The sequence below is a fragment of the Giraffa tippelskirchi genome, chromosome 4 (assembly GCF_054371585.1).
Source record: "Giraffa tippelskirchi isolate mGirTip1 chromosome 4, T2T-mGirTip1v1.2.pri, whole genome shotgun sequence".
Lineage (NCBI taxonomy): Eukaryota > Metazoa > Chordata > Mammalia > Artiodactyla > Giraffidae > Giraffa > Giraffa tippelskirchi.
Window position 1 is genome coordinate 552,837 of NC_137278.1, and position 21,146 is coordinate 573,982.

Here is a 21,146-nt window from a genome sequence, read left to right on the forward strand (position 1 = left end):
TGCCAAGGCCCCTGGAGCGGCTGCCCCGTGAAGGTGCCCCAGGGCCCACAGACTGGATTCCCTTGCTTCCCCTGTCCTTTATTGGGTATCTGGCCCCTGGCTCTTCTCTTCTGAGGGCCCCACCCTCTTTGAGTTTTATAGCCACACATCTAAGTGTCTGAAAATTCAACACTCATGGCTCTTACCTGTTCGGAGTGAGGCAGGGGCTGCTTGGCCTGCCTGCCTTTTGCACTAGATTAGATCGAGGTGTGTGGCTCAGCCACCTCAGGGTGCCCTCTGCTTCCTGACCAACCTTTCTACTCGGCTTCAGCTGCCAGCTGAACGGCTGACTGTTTTTCTAGCCATAGAAACCACCTCAGAAACCACACGGAGAAGGCAATGGCACCCCACTCCAGTGCTCTTGCCTGGAGAATCCCAGGGACGGAGGCGCCTGGTGGGCTGCCGTCTATGGGGTCGCACAGAGTCGGACACGACTGAAGCGACTTAGCAGCAGCAGCAGCAGCAGAAACCACAGGCTAACCACCCAGGTCTCCATGTGGATTTCAGTCTTGTCCCATTTCCTGCAGCTGCTGTAACAAAGGAACACAAGCTAGGTGACTTAACACAGTGTAGGGTCTAGGTCCTGCACACCAGTCTCAGGTCAAGGTATGGGCAGGGTGGTGCTGAAGGCTCCAGGCTCTCCCAGCTTCCAGTGGCCTCAGGCAGTCCTTGCCTTGTAGAGGCTTCATACCTCTGAGGCTTCTCCTCCTGTGGGTGTCTGTAATAGGCCACATCTCTTAAGAATGCCAGTGATACTGGATTAGGGGTACACTAATGACCTTAACTGGATGGCCTCTGAAGATCCTGTTTCTGAAGGTCACATTCTGTGATGTTGCAGATAAGACTTCAGCATATCTTTGGGAGAGGACTCAGTTCAGTCTGGGAGATAGTGAAGGACAGGGAAGCCTGGCGGGCTGCGGTCTGGGGGGTTGCAGAGACACAACTTAGCCACTGAACAACAACAGCATTCAGCTCATGGCAGCATCGAGCACTTGCCTTCCCCACACTCGCTCTGTAGAGTTCACTGGCTTTGTTGGATGGTGCCAGCACATGACTCAGTTTTCCAAGTCAGAGAGTGAGTGTGCCGGGTCCCCTCCCCTACATTCTATACCTAATGGGCACAGACCCCCACCTGCCCCCAGAGCTCAGACACTGGCTCTTCTCCATGTCCTCTGTTCTCCTTCCTGCCCACCGTTGAGCCCTGGGGCCCACCCTGTCTCCTTTCTCTGCTGTCCTAGCAGGACTTCTGCGTCCACTGATGCGCTGCACTTACTGCCCACAGGCAGCTAGCTCCCTGTGGTGGACATGACCGGGGAGAGGGAGGGCAGCCCCTGCCCAGGCCCTCTGGGTCAGACCCTGGACTCTGCTCCCCGAAGGCCCAGGCCCGTGGCATACCCACCTCCACGCCCTGCTTTCCTCTGCTCCCCTTTCAGAGTCCAGCCCTCAGGTGACTCCGTGCCGGACGCTCGGGTGCCGGGTCCCAGGCCGGCCTCGCCGCCACACGGGGCACGCGGGGCGCGCTGAGGCCCGCCGGCCGGCAGGGGGCGTCTGTGGGGGCAGGAAGTCCCTCCCCGGAAGAGGCCTGGCGTCGACAGCGGAAGTGGAAGCAGTGCCGTCCACCCGGCTGGGCGGCCCCCGTCGCAGAGCGCCCGCGCTCCGCGCTGTCAACGTGGATACTTTACTCCGCCTCTGCCGCGCGCTGCCCACCACCACGGCCGCCGCCGCGTCCTCCGGGTGCGCGGGGCCCGACGGCCGCGTCCAGCTGTTGCAGGCGGTGGACACGGAGCACACCGTGGACTCGGTGGAGTGGTGCCCGCTGGCGGGCTGCAGGCACTTGCTGGCGTGTGGCACCTACCAGCTGTGGAAGCCGGAGGACCGGCCCGCCGACCGGGAGAGCCAGGTGCGCGGGCCTCCTTGGCCTCGGGCCTCGGGCGGTCTGAGGCCCCAGGTGGCCGTTCCCAAGCGGCTAGAGTCCCCGACTCGAGCTCTTGAGAAAGGCGAGGAGAGGCTCCTGAGAGGCAGAGCCGACCGCAGGCATCGAGACCTCTCTGGTCTGCAGCGGTGAGGCTGGAATGGAGACATCTCGTGTGGAGCCACACGGGGTGGGTGCGACCTTGGCCTGTGGCCGGAATGTAGGTTAGAAAAGGCGTCCTGAAAGCGGGATGTCGTCTGTTTGCCAGCGTGGCCCAGGTTATGGGTGAAGTCTAGAGCAAAGAGAAAAGGGGATGTCTACCTAATGCCTTGAAGGCATCCACTTATGCGGATCCAAACCTGAGCACTTCTAAAGTGAAGGCTGGCACTGGGACCGCCCTAGGCTGGCAAACTGTCCCATGGGAAGCCTAACCACAGCTCCTTTCTGTTGGCCCCTTGAGAAGAAACATTCTGTCCTAATGCACCTACTCGTTAATCACATACAAGGGAAAAGACGTTTCTCCAGCTCAGAAAGTCAGAGTTCCCGAGTCTTGGCAAACCTCTTCTTTCCCTGTCCCTTTTCCCATCCTTTGGGTCCCTCAGTGTCTGTTAAGGTATTCAGAGAACACATCTGCATTTTTTTGCAGAGTGAACTGGATGTTGACGAGCCTCCAATTCGTTTGGGGCGTCTCTACCTGTATCGTTGCAATGAGGACAGCTCTCCTTGCCCCCTGGTTGAGGTCCAAAGAAGAGATACTTCTGCGATCCTGGACATGAAATGGTACACGTTTGGTCACAGTCCCCCTTGGTTGGAATTTGTCATGAAAACCTGATTGTTTAGTCAGAGGAGCCTGATGCCTGGCAGCATTCAACAAGACAGGGAGGTATCTGAATGAAGCTGGGGTTCACTCCTTCCTGTCCTGTCTTTCCCACCTGTGGAGGCTGCTGTAAACTGGGGGCTTATTTCCTTTTTCAGTTTCTAAGCCGCACGGGCATCATCGGTCTGTCTGGGAAGCAGTGCTGGTTTTCTGCTTCATAAACTGGAGGATCTTGTAGGAACAGAACTTTAGGCTCCAAACTGGTTTTGGAGCTGAAATCTGTGAGTGAGTCACGGGGTGCCTGTTCTCCTGTACTCCGGGCACGTCCTGTGCTCTGACTGGCACGTGCATTCTCTCCTAGGTGCCACATTCCAGTGGCTGGCCATCCTCTCTTGGGCGTGGCAGATGCTTCTGGATCCATAGAGCTCTTCCGCTTGGTGCCATCTGAGGTCAGTGACCGGGCCAGGCTTAGTGAGGGGCAGGGGACGTGGAGGGAGGCTGTGCTGAGAGGAACGTTTTTCTAGGGTGGTCTGCTCCGCGGTGCACTGGATCGTGAGATATTCTAAGGGAGCACACAGTCTCCTTTAAGTTCGCGGGCTCCACATCCAACTCCAAGAGGAAGCCACCTTCTGTGTCACCAGCAGAGGAGCTGAAGTGACAGGCGGGTCCTCTACCCTGCGAGGGAAGCCTGGGCCAGCGTCCTTGGGCTGGCGGTGCTGGGGCTGGGAAGAGCAGTGTTTCCTGGGTGGAAGTGGTGTTTATCATTGATAATTAAGAGAGCAGGTGATTCCTCTGGGCTTCCCCAAACACGGCTCAGTGGGTAAGGAATCTGCCTGCAATTCAGGAGACGTGGGTTCGATCCCTGGGTCAGGAAGAGCCCCTGGAGGAGGGCATGGCCACCCACTTCAGTTTTCTTGCCTGGACAATCCCATGGACAGGAACCTGGCAGACTACACTCCATGGGGTCATAAAGAGTTGGACACAGCTAAGCGACTTAGTGATGATTCCTCTGTGTCATCCCCCAGGCATGTGACAGCAATCCCATATCACGCATTTGTAAAATGCCCACATGTTGGGGAGCGAAAACAGGTGAAAGAAATAGCCCAGACCATGTCCTAACTCAGCGGGTGAGGGGAGTGGAGGGGGAGGTGCTGATGCAGGCGGTGCGAGTGGGCCTTGGAGCAGGTCCAGCTGACCTCGGGTCCACGGCGCTGAGCGCTTGTGAGAACGGCCTTGCTTCAGACCTGCTGAGAGCAGCGGCCCTGTCTCAGGAAAGATGGCACGAATACCTGAGGAGGAGTGGGCTCAGAACCCGAGTCAGGGCAGGAGTAGGAAAACCCAGGAGAGAGCACAGCCGCTGGGACCTGCAGATAGAGTCAGAGTCAAGCCAAAAGAAACAGCGTTTCCATAGCTGGCTGTGTCCTGTGGAAGCGAGTCAGAGGAAAGTTCCCTTTGTCTTGTCCCTGGAGGCCCTGGGCGATGGGAACCCACAGCAGCAGTGCTTCCAAGAGGCTACATGGGCGCTACGCTAGTCTCCAGGAGGGCTTGGGCAGCAGAGAGACCCTCTTCCCCTGAGGTCTCATGTGTGGGCAGGTCCTCCTTCAGGGATGAGGGCTCCTGGAGGGCAGGAGCTAGCTTTGCAGTGTCCTCAGGCTCTGCTCTGCAGGGGTGCCCGAGGACACGTCCACTGGAGTAGACAGTCGTCTGCTCGGGGCATCGAGGCCACTCATTCCCGTGATGGCTTCCTTCTCTCTTGCAGGATGGTTGGACGCTACAGCCCTGTTCCCGCTTGGCCCTGGAAAAGCAGTGTCTGGCCTTGTCCTTGGACTGGTCCACTGGGAAAGCTGGAAGGTGAGGGCCAGCGGTGGTGGGCCTCAGTCCTGGCTGTTCCATGTGAGAGAGAGAAGGAAAGCCACCTTGTGCCAGCCGTGACTGGCTCTCACGCCTGGGAGTGTCACTGCTGGTCCTTACCTTGAAAGACAAAGGGGGCATGTTTTCACCGGGGGAAGCCGACCCTAGTTTATTTTGACAAGCTCATGGCAGCTTCAGTTTGTGCCCAGGCAAGCCTCTTAGGAGGCTTGTTCACATACTAGCGCCTGGAGAGCCTCTCTCTGCTGTGTCTTGGGGGCATAAAGTGTCCCTGGTTGGGAACCACAAGAGGTGAGGAGTTTGGGGCAGTGAATCGATTTCAGCCAGATTCTCCATTGGTTCCCTGTGTCCAGGGCGAGTGACCAGCCCTTGAAAATCATTACCAGCGACTCCAAAGGGCAGCTTCACCTTCTGAAGATCAGCGAGGCGGGGCCAGGATTGCAGGCTGTGGTCACCTGGCAGGCCCATCAGTTTGAGGCCTGGGTTGCTGCTTTCAATTACTGGCAGACGGAAGTCGTGTACTCAGGTTGGTATCCTCTGCTGAGCGCCCCCTTGAAGACTTGCTGAGGGTGAGGGGCAGGAGGGAGCAGAGGAGACACAGGCCAAGAGGGCGATTCCTTCTACCGTTTGTGGAGAGCGTTCTTTGGGGTAGAAGCTGAGCTGGTGCTCATGGAGCTGTCCTTGGAGAGCGCAGCACGGTTTGCCTTGGGCACTGCGGGCTCTTGGCTGGCGCTGCCCCTGGGCTGGAGCGGCCCTTGTGGGCGCTCCCCCGATGCTCGTGCGCCGGGAGGGGTCCTCGCTCTCCCTCGGAAGTCCAGTCGGAGGCCCTTGCTTGCTGCCCGGTCGTCTGGGTCAGTGCTGAGCCGTCATGTTGGGTCTCAGGCTTGCCTGTCCCCTTTTGGAACGGCTTACCTCCCAGGTCAGGCCGGCTGCAGGGAAGACCAGCTTCCTGGTGCTGTGGGTGGCGTGTGTGGACGGGGTGGTGACGTGGGCACCAGGAGCCCCTTCCACCCTGGTGGCAGCGGAGGGCACGGGGCTCTGAGGGAAGACGGCCGAGGGCTGCAGAACCCACAGAGGCCAGAGAGCAGCCGAGGCCGCGTCTCCCGTCTGGGTGCTGGTGGCGTGCCGCGCTCACTGCGAGCAGGGGTGGCCCCGGAACCTCGTGCTGAGCGCGCTGCCCAGCCCAGGGGGCAGGTCCACGAGCCTGTCCGGCGGTGGTTCCCTGCATCCCTCCCGGGCGTCGAGGCTGCGCGGTCTGGGCCCCGCTGCTCTGCGGGCTCGTCCCCGCACCAGCGCGCTCGCGGCCCCGCCTGCGTCCTCTTCTCACTCCGCGTCGTCGCTCGCCAGACTCCGTTACCGTGTCTCCTCCACAGACACTGTGCTTCGCAGGTGGGACCAGACCTTTCTTCTGAGCTCTGGCTGCGCTGTCTTGCCAGCTCCCCGCGCTCATGCTGGGGTGATCACCAGCGCTTCCCTCCACGGGGCTCCGGCCGCGCCCTGCGCCTCCCTAATGCCTTGGCCCCGGGACAGGGTCTGGGCACCCACATCAGATGTCTCCGTCCGCTCGCCCCTCCTGAGACTCTGTGTCTTGGTTTTTTCTTCTGAGCATTTTTCAGAATTGGCTGTATCTCTCTTATTCTCTTTCCACTTGTTAGGACCACGGTCCCATCCTGTGGTCGCGACAGAGCCCCAGGCAGTGGCCTGCGTTCGTGCTCGACCTTTCCTGCCCAGCCACCCGTTCGAGGATAGAGCAGGTGTCTGAACGCACGAGCTCCTCCCTCCTCGGCCCGAGCCCTCTGCAGCGCCCCCTAGGGCGCCCCGCGGCCCGGCCCTCTGCAGCCCCACCCAGGGCGCCCCGCGGCCCGGCCCTCTGTGGTCGGGAAGGTGCCCTGCGGCCCGGCCCTCTGGCGGGCCTGTGCCCGCCCGGCCGCCCTCTTCCGAGTGATGCTTCCTTGCTCTCAGTCTTATTTTCCTCAACTATTCTGTGTTTTCTTGAATCTTAAATTTTCACAGGTTAATTCTACTTTCCTGGCAGGGCCCAGCTTAAAATCTTGTCTTTAAAAACACTGTACAGATTCAGTCCCTCGCCATTGGTCTCATGGCGCCCTGTCCTCATCCTATGTATGAATTTTTTTGTCACATCACAAGGCACATGGGATCTTAATTCCCCAACCAGGGATCGAACCTGCATCCCCTGCATTGCAAGGCAGATTCTTAACCACTGGACGGTCAGGGATGTCCTCAGACCACTTACGATTTTGTGTTTAATGCTTATTTTCCCCTGAAAGGAGATCTTTTCTGGAGTTTTTGCTGTTGTACCCTTGAACAGACTCAGGGAGAAAAATAAAGACTTGCTTTTTTGAGCTCTTCTTCATGGGTTAATTCTTCTGCTTGAGGCTTAGCTGATTCAGCCACAGTGGAGTGAGACACTGTTTTAACAACTCAGGATCAATCCGTTCATCCAACAGGCGGCTGTTGGGCACCTACCCCGTGCCGAGCACTGTCCCAGGGCCTTGGGAGATGTCTGTGAGGAAGACAAAGTCCCTGCTTTCACTGAGCTTCCAGCGCTTGGTGGAGACAGACAAGGAATGCCGAGTATATCGTGCTTGGTGGTGAACGCACTTGGGAAGGAGTACGGTCGGACAGGCAAGGGTGTCGGGTGCCGTGGGCGGCACAGACTGTCCTGCTGTGGAGCCTTGTGTGTCTCGAGCGGTGGGTGTGGAACAGGAGGCGAGGGTCCACCGGGAGCATGTCGGCATCTGCTCAGAGTGGAATGGAGCCATTGCAGGGTGTTGGACAGAGGGATGTTTTCGGATTTACATTTTAAAATTTAAGAGGATCCTTATCATTCTAATGAAAGAAAATGGAGAGGAACTAAAGAGGCTGTTGATGAAGGTGAAAGAGAAGAGTGAAAAAGCTGGCTTAAAACTCAGCATTCGAAAAGCAAAGATCTTGGCATCTGGGCCCATCACTTCCGGGCAAATAGATGGGGGGAAAAAAGTGGAAGCAGTGACAGACTTTTATTTTCTTGGGCTTCAAAATCGCTGAGGACAGTGGCTGCAGCCATAACATTAAGACACCTGCTCCTTAGAAGGAAAGCTAGGACAAACCTAGACAGCATATTGAAAAGCAGAGATGTCACTTTGCGAACAAAGGTCCGTATAGTCAAAGCTATGGTTTTTCCAGTAGTCATGTATGGATGTGAGAGTTGGACCATGAAGGCTGAGCACCAAAAATTTGGTGCTTTTGAACTGTGGTGTTGGAGAAGACTCTTGAGAGTCCCTTGGACTGCAAGGAGATCCAACCAGTTAATACTAAAGGAAATCAGTCCTGAATATTCATTGGAAGGACTGATGCTGAAGTTGAAGCTCCAATACTTTGGCCACCTGATGCAAAGAACTGACTCATTGGAAAAGACCTTGATGCTGGGAAAAACTGAAAGCAAAAGGAGGAGGGGGTGGCAGAGGATGAGATGGTTACACAGCATTACTGACTCTGGGCATAAATCTGAGCAAACTCCAGGGGATAGTGGAGGACAAAGGAGCCTGGCAGGCTGCAGTCCATGGGATCGCAGAGAGTCGGACACGACTTAGTGATTGAACAACTTTAGCTACTGTGTTGAGTGTAGACTGCGGGGGGTGAGGCTGTGGGCTAGAGACCTGCTGTCGCAGGGGAGGGATGAGGTGGGGGCAGTGGAGAGGAGGGAAGGTGGGAAACTGCTGCGCGAAGGAAACTGGAGCACGTGGAGTGTGAGAGAAGGGAGCCCAGTATGTAAAGAAGCCACAGCCAGTTCTCTTTCCGGATTTGCCACGAATGGCAGCTTGTATTTGAGACTCACCCGCAGCTCAGTGCCTGGATGGGTGGCTTCTGCTGGTGCAAGGACACAGGTCACGTTCTTCCCCTGTCCCCTGTCTGTGGTGCGCCCAGAAGTGCTGGTGGACGGGTGGTGGACGGCGGGTGGTCGATGGTGGAGGAGTGGCACGTTCACGCGGTTGGTTTTGTGGCTGGTTTGCTCCTTTGCATCCTCTCTGCCCGTCTTCCTTCCAGATGCCGTGACCTTCTCTCCGTGTTGCTTTTCTTCAAAGGCTGGCACGTCGGGGCACCGGCTCCCTTCTTGTCTCTGTCACTTCAGTTTCCTCAGAAGAAGCCCTTTTACTGCGAGGTTACAAGGGACCTTTCTCTTTAAAACACACAGAAGTGTGTCGCCAGTTGCAGGCGTCTGGGAAATGGCAGCCCACTTCAGTGTTCTTGCCTGGAGAATCCCAGGGATGGGGGAGCCTGGTGGGCTGCCGTCTATGGGGTGGCACAGAGTCGGACACAACTGAAGCGACTTAGCAGCAGCAGCAGCAGAGTCTCCTGCAGACACGTCTGTTCCGAGTGCTCGGAGGCGGCCACGCTGGCTCCAGGTGGCAGGAGCCGGAAGGCTTGAGTCCGTGTGGCTGGTCGCTCTGCACCCGTGACTCTGTCTGCCCTTCTCCTGCGGGTGTGGCCCCCGTCTTTCCCTTCTTCCCTGCAGCGTGTGAAGACACCGTGGCGGCACGGGTGGCTGCCTCTGGGGCTCTCGTGCCTGTGGCAGCCAGAAACCCGGGCAAGGGCCCGTGTGGGAAACCCTCACAGACGTGCCGGCGCGCCGAGCAGCAGCCGTGCCGTCCTCAGCGTGCCTCCTGGCCAGTGGGCACGGTTTCTGCTTCCCTGCAGGGGGGGACGATGGCCTCCTGAAGGGCTGGGACACCAGGATGCCCGGCACTGCCGCCTTCACCAGCAGCAGGTGAGTCCTCGTGGGCCAGCCCTCCCCGCCCCGGGCTTCCGCTGAGGAGCTGCGGGGCGAGCCTACTCAGCCCCCCGCCCCCGCAGACACTCCATGGGCGTGTGCAGCATCCAGAGCAGCCCCCACCGTGAGAACGTCTTGGCCACAGGAAGGTGAGTCCAGGGCCCGCGGCGCCGGCTCCCCCTGCTGGCCGCTGTGGCGTCTGACCTGGCCCACTCTTGGAGCCAGTGTGTGGGCATTGGGGGCTCACGGAGGGACTGCGTCCTGGAGGGGCGGGTCCGGGTCTCCTGGGAGGGGTTCCCTGCCCCCGGAGACCCCCTTTCCCGCACGCTGCTTGTGACCCGTGGGTTTCAGCTACGACGAGCGTGTTCTCCTCTGGGACACGCGGAGCCTGCGGCGGCCGCTGGCGGACGTGCCCGTGCGGGGCGGGGTGTGGAGGCTGAAGTGGCACCCGTTCCACCGCGACCTGCTCCTGGCAGCCTGCATGCACGGCGGCTTCACGATCATCAACTACCAGATGGCCGCAGGTGAGCCTACCGGGCAGCTGGGGGCGCCGTTCCCGCCCCCTGCCCACCAGGCTGCTTCTCTGTCCTGACACGTTCCCGGGTTACCCGGCCTTGCCATGAGGGTGACTCCAGAACCTCAGCTTCAGCCTCTGCTCTCTAACCGCGGTCCTTGCCTGACCGACTCTGTTATCTGGGTGCCTCTGCACCCGGCGACCCCCAGCCTCTCTGGGGCCTGCAGGGTGGTCACCACTGCAGACAGTTCTGGCCTTGCGGCCTGCGTTCCAGACACGCTTCAGCTCCTGCCCTGGTTCTTCCTCCTGCTCTGGGCAGAACCCAGCAGGGCCCAGGACCGTCAGGCGGACTTGGCCTTCCTCTCACCAGGGGCCCCTCACATATTCTTTTCTTGAACCCCCACCCCCCGAGATCCTGTCCCCGCCTCCGTGGGAGCAGGCGGCCGCCGCCCGCAGTGGCCTCCTCCAGCCCTCGCTCTCCTGCTCTGTCGATGCCGTTGGTCCGGTGGGCGCTCTGGTAGTTCTCTGCTCTCTTTTCTCTCTCTTAGTGTAGGATTTACAGCGATAGGTTGCCTTCTAAACACTGCTTTCACTGTGTCCCATGAGTTTGGTATGTTGTGTTTTTATTTTCATTCATCTCAAAAAGTTTTTTCCAGCTTCTTCGTGATTTCTTCTTTGACTCGTTGGTTACCTTGGAGTGCGCTGTTTGATTTCCACATTTTTGAGAGCATCCTGAATTCCTGTCACTGAGGCTAGTTTCAGGGTTACTGGGACTCACTGTGGCCTGGTTGTGGTCTCTCTGGGGAGGACCATGTGCTCTGTCCCCGTCGGGGGAGGGCCCACCGTCTGTTCTTGATGATCTGTCTGGTCGTTCATTTCTGAAAGTGGGGAGTCAGTGTCTGGAGTGCTGTTCTTGTTTTAATTGGACTCCAGTTGCTTCAACGATCGTTGCTGATTTATGTCTGTTTCCTCCCTCATTGCTGTCAGTTTTTGTTTCAGAGACTTGGGGGCTTGTTAGGTGTGTATATATATGGTCGTGGTTGTGTGTCTTCCTGATGTGTTGACTCTTCTCGTTACCGGATGTCTGTTTATCTCTAATAACGTTTGTTTTAAAGCCTCCATCGTCTGATCCTAGGAGAGGCACTCACGTTTCCTCACGGGTGCTGTTTGCTGTCAGTCTGTCCGTGGCTTTGTGTCTGCAGCGTATGTCCTGTAGATTATGCGCTGGTGTTGGGCCTCCTGGAAGTGACGCTCTGCCCTCCAAGTGAGGGGGTCAGGGGCCACGTGATGCCACTTTGTGCCTTTATTGCTGATGTTGATTTTGGTCACGTGGTTAAGGTGACGGCTCACTTTCTGGTTACTCCGGGTTCATGTCAGGCTCTCCCTCCCCCACACCCTGGACACGCGGTTTTTCCGGGAAGTCCTGGATCCTCTTAGTAGTGAGTGTATGTACACTGTGTATGCGTGTCTGCGTACCTGCACGTGCATGTGTGTGTACACGTTTGTATATACGTGTATGCTCATGCTTGTGTATCTGTGCATGTGGCTTTATGTGTGTACACACGTGTGTGTCAGAACGTGAGTTCATGCTGACACCTCTAACTCATTCCAGCGCCACAGGCTGCTCTCGGCTGCCTCTGTCCTGTGTCTCCTGGCTCCCAGCAAACCTTTACTCATGTGCCTGAGCCTGTGGAACGCTGTTGGTGCCACACCGCAAGCAAACCTGCACATTTCAGTGGGTCCAGATGCTCTTGCCCTTCTATTTGTTCCATTAGTTTGATTTACTCAGTGTACCGTGTTCAGAATTCACTTGGATTAGAGTTGTTTTTTCCTTCTGTGTGGCAATTATATTTGAAATACAGTTAGGTTCGTTTCTTTTTTTAAAGGATGTTTTTATTCATCCTCATTGATTTAATTTTTCTTTTGAATCTGTAAAAACATTAACAATGTTCAAGAAATGACAATCACGTCAGGAACTTCCCTGGTGGCCCTGTGGTTCAGACTCCGCGCTCCCACTGCAGGAGGCGCGGGTTCAATCCCTGATTGCGGAGCAAAGATCCTGCGTGCTACGGTGCAGCCAAAAAAAGAAAAACAAAAATGTGTTAGAAGGCATGCCCGGCCTCCGGGAGGTAGTGAAGGACAGGGAAGCCTGGGGTGCTGCGGTCCGTGGGGTCAGGGAGTCAGATGGGACTCAGTGACTGAACAACAGCAGAGAGGTCGCAGCCCTTTTCCTACTTTGCTCCCACTCAGCTCTCGTAGGTAACCTGCCCATTAGGTTGTTGTTACAATTCTGTGTCTTTTTGCAAAAATTACCGTGTATGTTTATATATCCATACTCCTCCTTTGGTGCACAAAAGATATTCTGCATAAATTCATGTTTTGTTTACTTCAGTTTTAAAGCACATCCTGGAAATCACTCCTTATTGGTTCATAGAGATCTTTTTTTTTTTTAAGTTATATAGCATTCCACTTAGTGGGTATACTCTAGTTTTTTCTTCCAGTTTTCTATTTGAGTATTTGGGTTATTTCTAATATCTTATAATCACAAATAATGCTTCATATATGTTGTTTTCCATATGTGTTTCTTCTTGTTGGAGGTGTGTCTTCAGGGTTACTGCCTAGATGTGGGGTTGCAGAGTCCACGGACCGATATCTGTCTGATTTCATCATCTCACCAGCCGTGGATGAGAACCCTGCTTCCCCACAGCCTTGCCAGCAGAATGTGTCACCAGTTTTGGAATTTTGCGTCTCATGGGTGTGAAATGACATCTCACAGTAGTTGAAATTTGCATGTCCCTAATTAGGAGTGAAACTGAATATATTTTCACTTGCTGAAGGGCTGGTTTTATATTCCTGTTTTTCTGAATTGTCTTTTGCTTGTTTTTCTCTCTGACTTCTGGTCTTTTTCTCCCTTGGTTTAAAGAGTTCCTGTGTATTAGCCCATTGTATTAGTAGCATCAGCCCTTAATCTTTGGTTTATGTTGGAAATAATTTTTCTGTTTCTTACCTTGATTTTGCCTGTAGTGTTTTTCCTCCCACACAAAAGCTGTGTTTTTTTTAACTATAATCAAATTTACAGGTTTTTTCATTGAGTCTAGATTTTTGAATCTGAGTTAAAAAGACAGCCAGGTTCTAAAGAAATACATCAGTGTTTTCTCATACTTGTTGGACGTCATCTTTTTACAATTAGAATTTCGATCTGAGTTCTCCTGTGTGTATGTGGAGCTGTCCCGACACTGTTCCTCTCCCACCCCTGCCCCTGGTGACTCGAGACACCAGCTCCTGCGCGGGCACTTCCCGTACCTCCCCTTCCCCTGCCCCTGGTGACTCGAGACACCAGCTCCTGCGCGGGCACTTCCCGCACCTCCCCTGCCCCTGGTGACTCGATGTGTGAACACAGATGTGCTCACACCTGCTCTTTAACCATGAAACACTTAGTGCATTTGTTAGAGTGGGCTTACTGCCTCCTCTAGGTCTTTCTCAAGGACTTCCTGACTATTCTTATGTCTGAACTTGAGTGTCCACTTAGCTTGTCCCAGAAAAATATATGCTTATTGGTTTCTTATAGGGATTGCATTAAATACAAATTAACTTTCCGACTGACTTATTTATCATCTGGGATCTTTTTCAAGAAAAGGGATACCTTTCCATTTGTTCAGATCTGTTCTTATATCTTTTTGTACTTGTTCATTCGCCAAGTCGTGTCTGATTCTCTGTGATCCCAGGGACTGCAGCATGCCAGGCTCCTCTGTCCTTCACTGTCTCCTGGAGTTTGCTCAAACTCATGTTCATTGAGTCAGTGATGCCATCCAGCCATCTCATCCTCTGTCGTCCCCTTCTCCTCCTGCCCTCAATCTTTCCCAGCATCAGGGTCTTTTCCAGTGAGTCAGCTCTTCTCATGTGGTGGCCAAAGTATTGGAGTTTCAGTTTCAACATCAGTCCTTCCGATGAACACCCAGGACTAATCTCCTTTAGGATGAACTGGTTGGATCTCCTTGCAGTCCAAGGGATTCTCAAGAGTCTTCTCCAACACCACAGTTCAAAAGCATCAATTCTTCAGCGCTCAGCTTTCTTTATGGTCCAACTCTCACATCCATACATGACTACTGGAAAAACCATAGCCTTGACTAGACGGACCTCTGTTGGCAAAGTAATGTCTCTGCTTTTTAATATGCTGTCTGAGTCGGTCATAACTTTCCTTCTAAGTTATTGCTATTTCTCCCGGCAATCTAGATTCCAGCTTGTGCTTCATCCAGCCCAGTATTTCACATGTACTTTTCTGGGGTGGGTTTTGTTACACGTCATGCAGGAACTTAGTTCCCCTACTAGGGATCGAACCTGCACCCCTGCAGTGGAAGCACAGCGTCCTAACCGCTGGGCCGCCAGGGAAGCCCCTGTACAACATATCCTTGAGGCGTATTTATTTTATATATGATAGTTTAGTTTGCAACGTGGCTTCCCAGACGGCATAGTGGTAAAGAATCTGCCTGCCAGTGCAGAAGAAAAAGAGACGTGGGTTCAATCCCTGGGTCCGAAGATCCCCTGGAGCAGGAAATGGCAATGCACTCTGGTATGCTTGCCTGTGAAATTCCCCTGCTCAGAGGAGCCTGGTGGGCTACAGTCCATGGGGTCACAGAGGGCTGGACACAGTGAGCGGCTGAGCGCACACACACTGTTGTATCTTTTAGTCCCCTGTCTCTGTGTTGCCCCTCCTGCCTTCCCTCTCCTCACTGGTAACCACTAGTTTGTTCTCTGTGCTGTGCTTAGCAGCTTAGTCATGTCTGACTCTTTGCGACTGTAAATAATGCTGCTGTGAACATTAGAGGGCTTCCTTGGTGGCTCCAATGGTAAAGAATCTGCCTGCAATGTGGGATATCCAGGTTCAGTCCCTGGGCGGGCAAGATTCCCCTGAAGAAAGGAATGGCAACCCACTCCAGTATTCTTGCCTGGAAGATTCTATGGACAGAAGAGCCTGGCAGGCTACAGTTTGTGGGGTCGCAAAGAGTTGGACACGACTGAGCGCATCTCTGCCTTCTGTCTGTGTGAACATTAGAGGGCTTCCCAGGTGGGGTAGTGGTAAAGAATCTGCCTGCCAACGCAGGAGACACAAGTGACGTGGGTTCCATACCTGGTTCGGGAAGATCCCCTGGAGGAGGAAATGGTCACCCACTCCAGTATGCTTGCCTGGAAAACTCCATGGACAGAGGAGCCTGGTGGGCTACAGTCCATGGGGTCTCCAAGAGTCGGGCATACACACATATGAACACTGGGGTGCCTGTATCTTGGATTTTTTTCACTCTCTTTGGATGTGTACTCAGGAATAGATTTGCTAGATCATACAGTTGGTAGGTCTGTGTGCAGTTTTCTGAGGAACCGCCACACCATTGCTCAGTGGCTGTGCAGTGCACATTTCTACTGACAGTGTGGGAGAGTTCTCTCCTCTCCACAATCTCCCTGACATTTGGTATTTGTGGTCTTTTGGATGATGGCCATTTTGACAGGTGTGAAGTTATATCTCATTGTGATTTTTATTTGCATTTCTCTCATGATTAACAATGTTGAGCATCTTTTCAAGTGCCTCTTGACCATCTGTGTCTCTTCGTTGGAAATATGTTATCTTTTTCAGTGTAGTATTGCATTCTGGTGCATACTTTATTTGGGGTTTTCAATAATGTTCAAAGATGACACAAATGTTCTTTTGTGTTATTTATCAGCATTATGTTTGGTTCATGTGAAAATCAAAACAAAAAATGTGAAAATTTTTTTTTCGTTTTATTATCTCTTGAATAATTTATATGTCATTTGGGTTATCTTTATATTCAAGATGTGGTGAAAATTCTCCTATAAGACTATCTGGGCCTAATTTGTTTTTGAATGATGATTCTGTGTTAACTTTCTCTATTTTTTTCTGTGAAAGTTGCTTTGTTTATGCTTTATGTCTCTACTGGGGTCAAAATTTCCTAATACTTATTCCTTCTTTATCATGTTTTACTTTGTATAGTTATACAAATATACAATATTTATGTCTCTCTTTCCTTAATGAGATGAGTTAGTAGTGTGCACACTTGGTTTCTTTTAAGAAGCAGGGTTTGGTTTTCCATTATCACCGTGTTGTTGCTGGTCTCCATCTCGTCAACTTCTTTTACCTTTGTTGTTTCTCTCCTTCTGCCTCCTTAATTCTTTTTCTAGCATTTTGAGTTGGGACTACAATTCACGTATGTTTCTTAGTTTGCTTTGAATTAAGTATTTGTATGTCTGAATTTTTCTCTGATTTAAGCATAGTTTTAGGTTCTGATACGTGGTGATTCCGCTTTCATTTTTATGAAGACATTCTGTGATTCAAGTTTGTAGTTCCCCTTTTATCCAAGTGTGGTCTAGTAGGAGGTTTTAAGAGTCCTGGGTGGAAACCCTCTTTTGTGTTTTGACCCCGTTGCTGCCTTTGTTGCGTTGCGCTGTGACCCGTGTCGCTTACACTCCCGCCCCTTCATGGACCGCTTCGGCTGCCTGCTGCCGGGCGCGCTTGCTGAGCTCTTGCCCCTGAGCAGCAGAAGTGCTGTGTCACTGTGTGCTGTTGCTGTGTCCACCTGGACCGTGAGAGGACGCCGCCTGTGGTTGTTGGATGTGAGACTATCGTGGGCCTTTACTGACCCAGCGACCCTGCCTCCCAGGCCCCAGGGGTTCACACCGAGGGGCAGGATGGTCTCCTTGGAGCTCCTGTCCGTGGTGGTGCCAGGGGCCTCTCTGCTCTCCGGGAGAGCTCAGCATCAGGCTTCTTTCCCAAGCCTCCTCTGCTCAGGCAAAGCCCTGGCTTAGGGAGGGGCATCTCTGGTGCGTTGGTTGTATCCTTGGTCTGTTTCCTGACGCCAGCTTTGGCCTCTCCTCTTCACTGCTCCTTCTGGTCATGGTTCAGAGTCTGATCACGATTCTGAGCACTGTGGCATTGACCCCTACACCAGGGACGTGGCTGTGGTGTCCAGGCGACTGAAGACTGAATGGCCAGCCACTGGGCCTTCCAGCTGGTGACAGTTTGCACATCCCCAGCTCACTGGCCACAAGTTTTCTGCAGCTGCTTTTGCCAGCCTCGGCCTTGACCTGGACCCTGACCCCTCAGGTTTGGTGGCACCGCATCGTGTTTATTTTGTTAGTTTTTATTGATGTACTTTTGGCTGTGCTAGGTCTTCATCACAGTGCAGGCCCTCTCCAGCTGCAGAGCGCAGGGGCTCCTGTCTAGTTGCTGTGAGGGGCTTCTCATTGTAGTGGCTTCTCTTTTTGCGGCGTGCCGGCTCTAGGACATGTGGGCTCAGTAGTTGTGACGCACGGGCTTGGTTGCTCCACGGCATGTGGCGTCCTCCAGATCAGGGACTGAACCAGTTTCTCCTGCATTGGCAGGCAGATTCTTTACCATAGACCACCAGGGGGGCCCCTCATCATTTCTTTTTCTGTTCACGTGTCACTTTTCACCCTTTCTCACCAATATTCTGCCCAGAATGAGGCCTGACATTTTCCAGTCTTGCTCTTAATCTTCAGAGTTGCCATAGCAACTCCCCACAAGGACAACTGCTCAGGCAGTGAATGACTCCTTTCCCAGTTCAAATCGAGACTCTCTAAGGGAGCTCCGTGTGCCGGGACGCTTCGGACGTGTTGCCAGTTGCAGATGACAGCTCAGCCACGTCCACGCCTGCGTGGCTCCTCGCACACACCAGGCTTTCCTTGCCGTGTGCTTCACGCGTGCTTGTTCCCTTCGTTTCTGCTGCAGCCCGTGCGCTCTGTCCGGCTCACTCCGAGTCCTCAGGCGCCCTGGACGGGGCTCCGCGGTGCTCAGGCACGCAGAGCGCATTCCCTGTGGGATGAAGGTCTGCTCTTCTCTGCTCGTCCGTCTGTGTCTCATCGGTCCTCCGCGTGACACACGGTGCTTGCTCTTGGAAGATTCTCTTTGAGGGTGGGTGTGGGTGACGAGATCAACTCTGGCTAAGTTTCCTGTGTCCTCCCGTCTTGCTCCAGAGGAAGAACAGGAAGCAGTCTCTCTATCCTACCCCTTGCCCAACTCGCTGGTGTATGGAATCGACTGGTCCTGGCTCTGCTACTGCCGTCTGCCACAGACCCAGCCGTCCTTCCCTGGCAGTGACCCAGAAGCCAGAACAGCAGACCCAGACCCTACCCTGAAGGGTGCAGACCCGTCACCAGCACTCTCTTCAGAGTGTTTAGCTGACAGTGATGGAGTGGGTGGCACCACACACCAGAATGGAAGCAAGCTAGAGGCTCCTCGGCAGCCATCTGCAGGGGACGAGAAGGCTGTGCGGCCGCCTACCTCAGGGGTCAAGATCTGTGACTGCGACCAGGGTCTGGAGGCAGCAGACTTTGACATCAACCTTCTGGCCACCTGCTCCTTCTATAATCATGTTCTTCACCTCTGGAAGTGGGAGAACATCTGAGCTGGGGAAGACCTTGTTTGTTTTGACATGGTAAAGACAATTTCCACAAATAAAACCTAGAGTACATCTTTATCTTTTTTGAGAATGAAGTGTCCCCAGACTATCTCACTGATATTTTGGTTACATGGAGTTTTCTGTATGGGGCTCAGTGTATCTGTGGAATTTTCTCAGTAGATAGAAAAGTTGTTGGCCTCTCAGATAAACCTTATCTGCTGGGCCCTTCAAAATGGTGGCTCAGTGGCAGCAGGGGGTGGGGTGGAGGAGGGGCTTGGTTCCCAGCTCTCAAAACTTGTCAGTTTCCTGTGTTTTGATTTTCAGTTCTTCATACTTACATAAGCAACCATTTACATTAACTAAACTTTTTAAAGCTACTTTATAATACCGAAGTAGTTTGTTTTTGTGTTATATCAGAAGTAGTTTTATGTTAACATTAAAAAAGATCTTGGCACCAGAAGTGCTTGTATAGCCTCCCATGCAAATAACCGAAGGGAAGGGTGTATCGCTTTAGCATACCATGAACTTGAAATATGTTAAGTCCTATGGTGGATTAGTCACGGTTCCTCACTGTGGCTTCAGTTAAACCGGGACGCAGCTTAACTCCACCAAGTGCTGGGCTTGTGACTGACCTGACTCCCATAGGTGAGTTCCTTCTCTCTCTGGAGGAACAGATGTAGAACTACAGGCCACTGTGGCATCTGTCAACTCCTCAGCATCCACTCAAAGAGTGAAAAAGTTGGCTTAAAGCTCAACATTCAGAAAACTAAGATTATGGCATCTGGTCCCATCACTTCATGGGAAATAGATGGGGAAACAGTGCGAACAGTGTCAGAATTTATTTTTTTTGGCTCCAAAATCACTGCAGATGGTGACTGCAGCCATGAAATTAAAAGACACTTACTCCTTGGAAGGAAGGTTATGACCAACCTAGATAGCATATTGAAAAGCAGAGACATTACTCTGCCAGCAAAGGTCTGTCTAGTCAAGCCTGTGGTTTTTCCAGTAGTCATGTATGGATGTGAGAGTTGGACCATAAAGAAAGCTGAGCGCCGAAGAATTGATGCTTTTGAACTGTGGTGTTGGAGAAGACTCTTGAGAGTCCCTTGGACTGCAAGGAGATCCAACCAGTCCATCCTAAAGGGGATCAGTCCTGGGTGTTCATTGGAAGGACTGATGTTGAAGCTGAAACTCCAATCCTTTGGCCACCTCATGCAAAGAGTTGACTCACTGGAAAAGACCCTGATGCTGGGAAGGATTGGGGGCAGGAGAAGGGGACGACAGAGGATGAGATGGCTGGATGGCATCACCGAGTCGATGGACGTGGGTTTGGGTGGACTCCAGGAGTTGGTGATGGACAGGGAGGCCTGGCGTGCTGCGATTCATGGGGTCGCAATGAGTCAGACACGACTGAGCGACTGAACTGAACTGAAGAACAGCATCCGCTAATAGGATAGGTAGGTGTTCTGAATCAGAAAACACAAGCTCCTATCCTTTATTTCCTGATAAAACTGTCAGAACAGGTCAGAGTGTATTAATGTTGAACCCTCCTCCAGAGTTTATTTTAGGATATTTTACTTAAAGATCAATTAAACAGAATTAGGATCTGAGGAATTATGCACTGAAAGAGAACATAAGGAAGGAAGAGACTACAGATGATTAGAAAAACAGTAGTTTGTCAGCAGCTTCCCGTGTGGCCTTATCTCTAGGTTTGCCCCAAGGCGGGGACTTTCACCAAAATAAACTGCTTTGGGACCCATAAATGTGCTCACTGGTTGTTCCCTGGGGAGAACTCGGGGTGAATTACCCAGCGCTGTCACGTGGCTGGCTCTGCCTTGTGAAGCATCGCCCTCCTGCAAGCTGGGCCACGTGTTCTTGCCTACTTCCCTCTCGGGAGGGGTTCTGGTTTGGCTGGAAGCTGAGAACGTCGCCTGGGTCTCTACGCCGTGGCGTGCTTCCTTCACACAGTGACCAGATGCCCAAAACAACACGGTACGGTAGCCAAGGTCTTTAATACAAGCGAAACGAGGGAACCGCCTCTCCACCCGCCACCCCGGAAATAGGCTGGGCGAGGAAGGTCCAAGTCCTCGGTCGCAGGCACACCCGGCGCGACCGCCGACCGCTCCTAGCGCGGGAAGTTCTTGGGATACAGCTGGAAGAGCTTGCCTTCCTGCGTGGGCTCAAAGCCGTACTGTTCCAGGTGCTCGGGGTCGAAGGTCCCGGCCTTAAAGTCCTTCTCGATAGCCGGCGCCGCCGTCTCCAGGAAGAGCTGCTTGGCCGTCAGGGGAACGTCGGTGCCCTCCGGCGCGCGGTAGTTCACGTAGGGCTTGAGCTTGAAGCCGGCCAGCTCGGGCACCACCAGCTCCGGGACCATTTCCTTGACCAGCACGAACCTGCCGCCGCGACCGTGGAAGCCGACGCTCTTGGCGCCGCGGCTCTTGTAGAAGGTGCGCGGGCCCCGCTTGCTGGTCCACTTGCTCATGCGGTCGGCGCCCCGCACCAGGGCGCGCGCCGCCCCACTCAGGAGACCCATGGCGAGGCCTTCGCACAGCCACCTCGCCGCTGCCGGCTCCAGCCGCCTCCGCTGCCGGCCCCGCCGCGCTGCGCTTCCGGCGCCCTCCGCAGCTTCCGGCCCCACCGGCCCACCGGCCCCCGCGCCGCAGCAAGAGGGGCTCCGACTGGCTGCGTCGGGTCGAATGCGCAGCCTCGGCCCCGGGAGGGGGCGGGACTGGCGGTAGCCCGGCCAATGCGCGGGGAGATCCCGCGTCCGGGCGGGACGTCGGGAGCGCGGCCGTCGG

The 21,146-nt window shown here is 54.0% G+C and overlaps 3 protein-coding genes across 8 annotated transcripts in view; 2 read left to right on the forward strand and 1 right to left on the reverse strand.

Moving 5' to 3' along the window:
• Window positions 1-1,641: 1,641 nt before the first annotated feature.
• Window positions 1,642-18,439, forward strand: DPH7 (diphthamide biosynthesis 7). Of its 3 annotated transcripts, none has more exons than XM_081593294.1 (9): window positions 1,642-2,141; window positions 2,598-2,731; window positions 3,130-3,217; window positions 4,528-4,619; window positions 4,991-5,163; window positions 9,336-9,405; window positions 9,492-9,557; window positions 9,760-9,932; window positions 17,924-18,439. In XM_081593294.1, exons 1-9 carry the CDS (start codon window positions 2,112-2,114, stop codon window positions 18,352-18,354), a joined length of 1,257 nt encoding a protein of 418 aa, XP_081449420.1. In that variant the 5' UTR covers window positions 1,642-2,111; the 3' UTR covers window positions 18,355-18,439. The 3 variants fall into 3 exon arrangements, with proteins under 3 accessions (XP_081449420.1, XP_081449421.1, XP_081449422.1); XM_081593295.1 differs by having other exon boundaries at window positions 1,642-1,939; XM_081593296.1 differs by lacking the exon at window positions 9,492-9,557 and having other exon boundaries at window positions 1,642-1,939.
• Window positions 18,440-20,341: 1,902 nt separating this feature from the next.
• MRPL41 (mitochondrial ribosomal protein L41) lies at window positions 20,342-21,009 on the reverse strand. The gene has a single exon (XM_081593303.1). The coding sequence runs from the start codon at window positions 20,879-20,881 to the stop codon at window positions 20,474-20,476; it is 408 nt and encodes a 135-aa protein (XP_081449429.1). The 5' UTR covers window positions 20,882-21,009; the 3' UTR covers window positions 20,342-20,473.
• The window catches only part of PNPLA7 (patatin like domain 7, lysophospholipase), a 70,414-nt gene continuing 69,677 nt past the window's right edge, over window positions 20,410-21,146 (forward strand). For all 4 annotated transcript variants that reach the window (XM_081593244.1, XM_081593257.1, XM_081593226.1 and 1 more), the window contains exon 1: window positions 20,410-20,795. The gene's annotated coding sequence lies outside the window, so the exon portion shown is untranslated. The remainder of the gene's footprint in view (window positions 20,796-21,146) is intronic.

Coding starts and splice junctions, on each gene's coding strand:
- DPH7 (XM_081593294.1), top strand. CDS start 2,112: ATGGAGACATCTCGTGTGGAGCCACACGGG. Junction 2,732..3,129: donor GCGATCCTGGACATGAAATG/GTACACGTTTGG, acceptor ATTCTCTCCTAG/GTGCCACATTCCAGTGGCTG. Junction 9,406..9,491: donor GCCGCCTTCACCAGCAGCAG/GTGAGTCCTCGT, acceptor CCGCCCCCGCAG/ACACTCCATGGGCGTGTGCA.
- MRPL41 (XM_081593303.1), bottom strand. CDS start 20,881: ATGGGTCTCCTGAGTGGGGCGGCGCGCGCCCTGGTGCGGGGCGCCGAC.